Source organism: Periophthalmus magnuspinnatus, chromosome 7 (genome assembly GCF_009829125.3).
Source record: "Periophthalmus magnuspinnatus isolate fPerMag1 chromosome 7, fPerMag1.2.pri, whole genome shotgun sequence".
Lineage (NCBI taxonomy): Eukaryota > Metazoa > Chordata > Actinopteri > Gobiiformes > Gobiidae > Periophthalmus > Periophthalmus magnuspinnatus.
Window position 1 is genome coordinate 4,523,402 of NC_047132.1, and position 9,424 is coordinate 4,532,825.

The 9,424-nt window shown below is 42.4% G+C and overlaps 1 protein-coding gene across 1 annotated transcript; it reads left to right on the forward strand.

Annotated features, from left to right (window-relative positions):
- The first annotated feature begins 1,884 nt into the window (after window positions 1–1,884).
- On the forward strand, window positions 1,885–8,841 carry ppdpfb (pancreatic progenitor cell differentiation and proliferation factor b). Its single transcript, XM_033969355.2, has 5 exons — window positions 1,885–2,046; window positions 3,882–3,972; window positions 4,442–4,519; window positions 7,503–7,596; window positions 8,403–8,841. The coding sequence occupies exons 2-5, from the start codon at window positions 3,918–3,920 to the stop codon at window positions 8,515–8,517; spliced, it is 342 nt and encodes a 113-aa protein (XP_033825246.1). The 5' UTR covers window positions 1,885–2,046; window positions 3,882–3,917; the 3' UTR covers window positions 8,518–8,841.
- The last annotated feature ends 583 nt before the right edge of the window (window positions 8,842–9,424 follow it).

Below are 9,424 nucleotides of genomic sequence, written 5' to 3' on the forward strand. Positions count from 1 at the left end.
TTAAAACACAAGCTTTTCCTGTATATTTTGAAGGATTCTCTCTGTTATTGAGCTTTACCTGTGCTGTCTAGTGGTAATAGTTTAAATGCAACTATTAACGCTATTCTTATATAGACACAGTTCCATATCTTGTATTATCCAGACTTTTCTTTATTCTCTAACTGAAAGCATTGCAGTACACATAACAGCTGGCCTTGGTCTGTGGGCATCACCTGCTCATCACCATTGGGAATAGATACGTTTAAAGTGGGGTAAAGCATATGAACTCTTCCCAAAACCACATTTCAAACAATGCTGCTAAACTGGACAGTACCTGGAGGACTAAAGGGGAGAGTGAGGGGGACAAGGGGTGGGGTCTGGACATATGAGGAACAGAGTGATTGGTCTAACAGGTATCATAGTAAAAGCCAAAGTTAAATCTGAAACTGTAAACAGCTATTGTTCACAGTTTCACCCTTCATGGCCTACATTCAACATTTAATGGCCCTACTGGCTCGCTCTATTGTTTTCTTTGTTTCATTTGTTTGTTTTGGGTGTGAGGATGGAGTTCTAGATGGTGGAGAGATGATGTCTAAGGCCCCCATTCCTGTTCAAGGAAGGATTATCTATCGTAACAAAAAAGAAAGCTATTTTTGTTAGGAAAGACAATGTACGGCTGAAGGATTACACAGACATCTAACAGGTATCCACACTTCAAACTCCGCCTTTGCTGCCAGGTGTTTGTAATCAGAAACACTTGGCTGTAATTGGGGCAGTACTGTGTGATGTCACCAACTACTGGAAAGCGCAAAGGCCACTGAAGGCAGCACAAACTTAGATTTAGCCGTTTTGGACCAAGAACCAAATGTACCTAGTGTGCACTAAAATGGCCAAAAGGACTAGGAACAATAGATAATACCATTAAAACACCATGTACACAGTTTAGTAGTAAAAAAGTAGACTTAGTGTTTAGTTCCACTGTAATAATGCCACACTGTACAGGCAAAAACATTTCAATGGAGATAGCGGGGAAATATACTAAATACTGTGTGCTTCCCCTTTCCCCTGTTATCCTGTTTGTTTAACCTCTTTTGACTTATTCTCAGACAGTTTCAAGTTTTGGGTCATTGTATTTTTACAGTAAAATGGTTACCTATGTTTATATGACAATGTTTTAGTGTTTATTCAGCAAGCGGACCATAATCTAAAAGTGTTTTTGTTTTTAGCCAAGAGTAGTTTTTCACATGGTTCTTCACTCTAAAACACTTGGCAGTTTTCTGTTGACTAACGTATTTCTAAAAATATTGTGGAAACTGGGCCAATACAGATTCTCTTATCTTATCAGTTTGGACTGAGCTAGACTGAGGCAGCTGACCCCCCCTGTGGCCCCCTGTGGCACCTGGTATTCCCAGTGGTGTCCCATCCAATACTAACAAGGGCCAACTGCTCAGCCTCTGAGGCCTGATGAGACTGAGCATTCTGTGGTGAATGTGAGAATACATTTATTTAATGAAGCACTAAATACAAGAAGTTTAATGCCATACTGTGAAAGATATTAAGATAAGCATTAACATCTCCATGGAGACAAGCACCAGAAAAATGGGCTACAGGTTGCACCTGCTGACCCAATGTGACACCTTGCATTCCCGGTGGTCTCCCATCCAAAGTACTAACCAGGCCCTGCTTCAGACATGAGCCCAGACTGAGCACTGTCAGAGCCCAAGACAGACTGAGGCGCTCTAAGAAGATTCCAGAAGAACATAAAGTAACAGACTGCTCCCTGCTCTCAAAGCGCACGTTCCTTTCATGGATCCCGTTTCACCCGCTCGCCCCGCCCTGTTTCTCAACGAGGGGCGGGGCGAGCACGTACAGACTCCTATATAAGGCTCGTGCAGAGGGCGTGAGGAGCAGAGAGAAGCAGCGTTGAAGTCGCGGATCTTGGAGGGTTCTATTTACCCAAAACTTCTTTTCAAATGGGCCCCGTCGCCTAGCGTTTACTCCCCCAGCCTCGCTGACTGACTTGAATCGCGTGCTACGGAACATCAAGCACGACTGGACCAGTAAAAGGTGATATTTGAGCCCCGTGTAGAGCGGTCCCGGGTGGGATTTAAAATGGTGGGTTTCTGTGCAAGACTAACCGTGCTAACCTGTGCTAGCCTGTGCTAACGCCCGGGGAGGTGTTTTTGTAACTGGAAGAAAAAGATAAAGAATTCAAATTAAACGTCACAGAATTTAGTTTGATCAGTTTGTATGATTTTTAAAGAGACACTGAGGAATAACATGTACGGTTTTGATTGAGAGTTTGTGTTTTTCCGTTGTCTTTGTTTGAAACACCGTGTTCCTTCTTCTTATAGGGATGGACCAAGACACAGTGGGTTTTGTCTGTTCAGTTTAGCATTTTGCGACAATGTATTTTTAAAATTTATATATTTTTTGGAAATTACTGCAAGTGTGTGTAATTTTTAGTTGTGTGTTGTTTTTTTTTTGTTGTTTTTTTTTTGTTTTTTTACGATTGTGAATACAACTTGTCACGTTTGGATAAGTAAAAAATATAAATTGACATTAACATCCAGTATAACTTAACAATGATAATCACGGCCAAATATGTCATTAATTGTAATGCTGATTGGTAAGCATTTCATTTTTTGTTCTTCATTCGTCTGTATTTTTGCGTGTTGTCGTCCTGTCCCCTGCTGCAGTGTCACTTGGATGTAAACACGTGACGTAGTGTTCTGAAACGTGATGTACGTGCAGCCCCTGTGCTCCCTGAAGCCCCCTGCACGGGAAGAAAGGCTTCAGTGGTTAAGACAGGCAGTGCATAAAGATTAATATAAACTGATGCATTTTGTGCACGTTTGTAATAGTGTGCGTTGTCTATGAGGTGCAGCCAATTTGACCATCTTTGTCGTGAAAGCAACGAAACTTACAAAACATGCATGCAATTTGTCCATCCATCCATTTTCTTCCACTTATCCGGGGCCGGGTCGCGGGGGCAGCAGTCTGAGCAGGGACTCCCAGACTTCCGTCACCCCAGACACATCCTCCAGCTCCTCCAGTGGGACCCAAAGGCGTTCCCAGGCCAGCCGAGAGACGCGTGCCAGCGTGTCCTGGGTCTTCCCCGGGGCCTCCTCCCGGTGGGACATGCCCAGAACACCTCCCTAGGGAGGCGTCCAGGAGGCATCCTGAGCAGATGCCTGAGCCACCTCAGCTGGTTCCTCTCAACGTGTAGGAGCAGCCGCTCTACTCCGAGCTCCTCACCCTATCCCTAAGGGTGCGCCCGGCCACTCTGCGGAGGAAGCCCATTTCAGCCGCTTGTATCCGCGATCTTGTCCTTTTGGTCATTACCCAGAGCTCATGACCATAGGTGAGGGTAGGAACGTAGATTGACCGGTAAATCGAGAGCTTCGCCTTCCGGCTCAGCTCCTTCTTTACCACAACGGACCGATACAGCGACCGCATCACTGCAGACAAAACATGCATGCAATTTGTATGTAATTAAAGGTGCATACTGTCATTTTCGTAATGAAAGTTCCACTGCTTGCTTGTCTCCTGGTGAAGAATTCGCAAACAATGTCCCACCTTATGGCTTTATGTTCAAGTTAGATTTCATATATGTGGGGAATCTGAACTGCAACTTATTTATTTTTTGAGCAATAAATGCAAGTTGCAAGTAATGCTGTACTGTGGAACATGCTAGGAGTGCCAACATCTCCATGGAGACTAATATGTAGCACAGTTCCTTAAGAATATTCCTTGTGTGTATTCAGGTTAATGGGCAACTAAAACAAAGTGTAAAGGCTATTGTACTACAGCACCATTGCTTCATATGACATCATTTACACTCCCATATGTGGTTATGGTTAAGATTTAGCTGATGTTTTCAATGTTTTGTTTCTGTCCAGGTTTCCATCCAGTGTTCAGTGACCAATAGTGGAAGAATGGCAGCTATTCCAGCAGGCGGGTCTCTCGTGGCGACCACTGACTACTACCGAAGTATGTCTTTCACACACTGAGACAATATAGATCCTGTATCTGGCTCAGCTGGAGTTGTGTAAGGAAAGGATAATGATTAAGAATTCATTCTTTCCCCTCTCTCCTCGCTTCACCACCCCCTTCCTCTCTCTATCCTCCATCTCTCCCAGAGCTTTCTCTGTCCTTCATCTCTCACTCCCTCTGCTCTCACCTCTCTCTCCAGCTCTTTTCCTCCTCCTTTCCTCTCGCTATCTCTTCCTCCACTCTATCCTTTCTCTCCCTCCCTCTCCATCCTCGTCTCTGTGGGGGCAGTTTAAACCGGTTTCATCTGAACAGAACAGCCCCTCACTGTACAGTCAATGAGACAGGCCTGATTTAGCACATGTATTGGCACGACTGGCCCTGGGCTTGGTTTGATGCTGGTTTGGCCCTGGTCTTGTCCTGGTTAAATTCTGATTCAGTTCCAAATGTCATGTTTGTGTGTTTACAGGGCGCATCGGCTCGACGTCCAGCAGCAGTTCGTGTGGCAGTTCGGAGTACAGTGGAGAGGTCATCCCCCACCATCCAGGTATCTACACCGTTCATAAAACCACAACTATTTTTTTTTATTTGGGTCAAAGGTCATGCACTGTTACCCATGAACAGAGCTGACTGGTAGCTTTCAAAGTTGAATTTTCTCCCTTGGAAACTAAAAATGAGTCGAGCAATAAATGTATTGATGTTTTGCTAATTGCTGTTCAAAGGTGGAACATAAAGTTTTCAATCTTCAAAATATATCCCAATATACGGTTTTTAGAAATTTACAATTGTATTTTGCATTATTACACATACTTTGTTACTGGCCAAATTGGTTCATTTGAATGGGGACAATGCAAATTAATGAATGCGCCAATATTTGCTGAACCCCAGGCAAGGTGTGGGATGCCACTGACAGTAATGTAGAGCCCACAATACTTTTTCGTTTTATCTACAGATGCATTACATTCTTGACCACTAATATCTTTTTGTGAGGCTCGAAAATATATTTCCATTCTTTGGAAATTCCATGCTAGAAATGTCCATTAGTTTGGTTTTCTATTACAAATTGCTGGAATTGTCATTTATTTTAAATACTAAATATAGTATATAAATGAATATATAATGGTCTTCTTGACATTGCCCCAGTTACCTCTGAAATGCCTTTTTAAAAGGTGTATGTGGTCCTGCCATAACTTGGCTCGGCTATGGTTTCATTCAATTCATTTAAATTTCAAATGAATGTCACTTACCTAATGAAAATGTCGTTGGTAATGTCCCTTCCATAACTGTTTCTCAAGGCTGGGTGTGCTGTATCGGGGGGGGGGGGAAGTACCATATTTGACTTACTCCTCTGACTCAGCTGTTGCCTCATATTACTGCTTTAGTCACCTCATTGTGAATGCCACACGTGGCACGCTACGGCCGGTTTCAGCTGGTTTCACATCCTACTTTTTAAGTGCATATGACAGGTTAGACTACAAATTTTCACCAAGAGTTTACTAAAAATCAGTTTTTAAAATGTCAGAAAAAATGTTTAAATTGTCCCTGCCTTTTTGGAAAGAATTTTTTTCTGATCACATAATTGGAAGTATTCTGTTTCCACCCAAAAATCTGCCTATTGACTGACTTAAAACTAAGATGAATATTTACCACAGGTACTATCCCACCAAGAAAAATGACATCAGTGTTAGCCTTGTGGTTTCAGAGCAGTTCAGAGTCGTGCTGCAGTAAACCCGAATCAGTTGTAGCACAAAGCAGATGGCCCGTGGTTGGGGTGACTCGGCTAAACTAAAAGAACACATATGATGCATTTTTGTGGATTTAATTCCTATTTAAAGAGACTGGCTGATTTTGTTGGTATCAATCTTAAATCTTGCTCTTTCACATATCTAGGTGGTTTCAGTTGGTCTTGACCTAGATCAGAAGTAACTTGACGCAAACATTTTTGTCACACAGCCAAATGCAGTGCAGGTTCCCAGTTAGGATTCCCCCAGGCTCTGCTAATGGAACAACTTATCCGGGTCATTTGAGAAAAAGATTAATGAATGACTTAAAGTATCATGTTTACACCTGGAAACAACTCAGTAGTTTTATTTTACAGCAGATTCAGTACCGTAAATTTCGGATTATAAGCCGCTACTTTTTTTCCACGCTTTGAACCCTGCGGCTTATACAGCAGTGCGGCTTATTTATGGATTTTTTTACTGGATAACGGCCCCTGGGTTTTATTTTCACGGACAAGCCTTCTACACGTGGCAGATAAATATGGCAAAAACAACTTAAGTGCATTAAAAAAATACAACTCACCAAACCGCTGCATCAGAGGGAGCCCTGCGCTGATTATGTGATTATGTCTACTCTGCTCCGCAGTTTCTTTAAAAAAAAAAAAAAAAACAACAACAAAAAAACTCTAAAGGCGTATCGTTTAATCCCAGGTGCTTATTCTCCATGTGCCAAAGCAGTTTTGAAGGTTTCATTGCCTTATTTGCTTTTCCCGTATGTTACATAGAGCGGACTGTGCGCGTGAGTCACCTGCAGCGACAAGCCCAGATTTTAAGTAGGCATTGTCTGTTAAATTTATCTTTGTTTTTCTTGGAGGTCGTAGTCTCCTCTTCTGGCTCCTCAGTTGTCCTTTTCCCCTTTGTTAAAAGCTCTCCAAAGACTTTTGTTTTGGCTCATTTTCACTCGCTTGTGGCTCTACTTTTGTGCGTCGTGTCTGTGTTATACGTGAAACGTCACCGCGGAGACAAGAGCAGATAATATACTTGCTACTACATCAAATAGATTTCTGTGGCGATTTCCAGCAGGATTTTCATGATACATCTACGGACGAGCTTATTAGTGTGTCATTAGGGACGGGCGAAAGTTGCTCCTGACCCCTGTGCGCACAGCGTCTGAAAATCAGGGCTCTTTACGCAGGACTGTGAGCTGTGTCTGTGTCTGAGACGTGAGCGGTGTTTGTTTTGAACATTGTTCCGCGAGTGTGACGCTTATTTTGAGCAACGAAAAATAAGAAAATATAATTTTATTTTAAGATCATAATAATCTTCCAATTTAAACTACAACAAAAAAGAGCTAACACAAATAAAATACACTTCAGCCACGCAGAACCGCAGTATAAGGCTGAAAGAGGCGCATACGGCTCCGGAGCCGCGGGTTGCCGACTCCTGAAATAGAGCCACTGCACGTAAGCTCGACATCAATGAATCCAACTTGGTCAATGTAAAAGACGACAAAAGTTTTCAGAGGAAATAAAAGCAGATTTTCCGTTTTGGTGCAGTTTTATTTTCTAAACCTGCAGATGTGTTCATCCCGTGTTGTCGTGTTGGTTCCAATTTTCAGGCACAGTTTAAAAAAAAGCGTGTCAGTGCACCGTCTTTCTGTGTAAATATCTCATGTTACAATATGAAAACCTGCGGCTTTTATTCAGGTGCGCTCTGTAGTCCGAAATTTACGGTAGTTTTAATTTCTCAAAACTAATATCTTGAAGGCCCAACTTAAATTTTTTTTTTCCTTGTGTGGTGTGATTGCAGGTCTCCCGAAGCAGGACTCGGGTCATTGGTGGTCCAGTTTTTTCTTTGGGAAGCAGCCAGGGATGACCCCGCTCACAGAGGAGGCACAACAGAAGTGAGTAACTAGTCGTAAACCATCAGCAACTGATGGCAATATAATGATTGCGTATCTAAACTGGAGAATACACAAACATTGAATCAGATCATTTATATTAGAAACTGGACCCCAAAACTTTCCTTATTATAATAAAAGTGGTTTTACCAGTCTCTTGTTTTTAACTCATTGTTTTGTTTTTTTCTACATTTAAATTGAGCTACAAGTGTGATTCATTAAAATTAAATTCCTTGTTTTAATCTTCTAAGTCGTAATTGAACACACAAGAGGAGACAACCGATGTATGATTGCAGTGTTTATTTCAGCATGGTGCACAATGTTCCACCCTCTGATTACCACTGTCACTGATACACAACCAGCTGTGACTCGGTGTTCCTCCAGTCTCACTTCCTCCTCCCTGGTCATGCTGTGGTAGTGAGTCTGTTCACTATTTAGGGTACAGTTTCCCATTTTATAGCACCATTTTGGGGACTTTGGAGGAGGGGTGGGGTCTGGGGGTGATTGGTCTAATGGGTATCTACACTTCAGACTCTGCCACTGCAGCCAGGTGTTTGTAACCAGAAACACCTGGCTTTAATCAGGACAGTCTTGCGTGATGTCACCAACTACTTGCAGAAGGCAGCATAAACTTGGATTTAGACATTTTTCAACAAAAACTCTAAATTTACCCAATTGGCACCAAAATTCCTGCAAAAGATGAACTGTTGACGATACCATTAAAAGCCCAAAACTGTCCCACATACACATGCCACATTAATCACACATGTACAGTAACAGCCTCTCTCTCCTCTCTCCTTCTCTCTCAGGGCGGGGGTCTCAGGGGTCTTGACCAATGGGCAGATCACGTGTGTCGCCCGGGAGATGGTGATGCAGAGGCAGGTGAGCGAGGGCAGCGACGCAGGGGGTCCCACATCACCCTGAACCACCCATACCCCCACCTGCCCCCCAGCACCCCAACACAGCACCCACAGGAGAGAACACCATCGCCCAACGCTAGGTGACGGGATGACAGCCCATCCAACTACTTTTTTTTTTTTTTTTTTCCCCTTTTTTTATATTGTCTGTAGCATAGGCTGCATTTTTGGTAACCTCATGTTTTTTATTAACCGGCCAAATGTTGAAAAAAGGAAAAAAAAAAAGTATAGATTTTGTAACATTTGTACTGTTGTGTCACTGTTTACACATGCTTTGGTTGAACATGTCACACATTGTGATATTAATAAAGTAGACTTGTGCAGCCTGATTACGATGTGGACTCATTTTTCTTCAATTACACATTATATTACAAATATCATGGGCGTCGAGATGACAAGTTTATTTGCACAGCACAATTTATAAACAAAGTAATTCAAAGTGCTTTACAGAATAAAAATTACAATACAAATAAATCAAAATATAAATATTAATGTTAAAAGAAGAGCACAGAATAAAAACCTTTCAGTCGTATGCACAGCTAAACAGAACTGTTTTGAGCCTGGACTTAAACATTGTCAAAGTAGAGGAGTCTCACATCTTCAGGAAGACTGTTCCAGGTTTTAGCTGCATAAAACTGAAATGCTTATTCTCCATGTTTAGTCCTGACTCTGGGCACCAGCAGGAGGCCTATCCCTGAAGTGAAGTGTGAGATGGTTCATGTGGCTCTAACATGTGGGAGATGTTCTTTGATGCTGGTCCATGGAGAGACTTGTTCACAAGCAGAGCTGCTTTAAAGTCTATTCTGAGCCACAGGAGCCAGAGACCTGAGCACAGGACTCATGTGTCAAGTACTTCGTGGTTCTAATCAAAGGGAAAATCTGGCTCTTGTCCGTGTCTAAGAGTATGACATCAC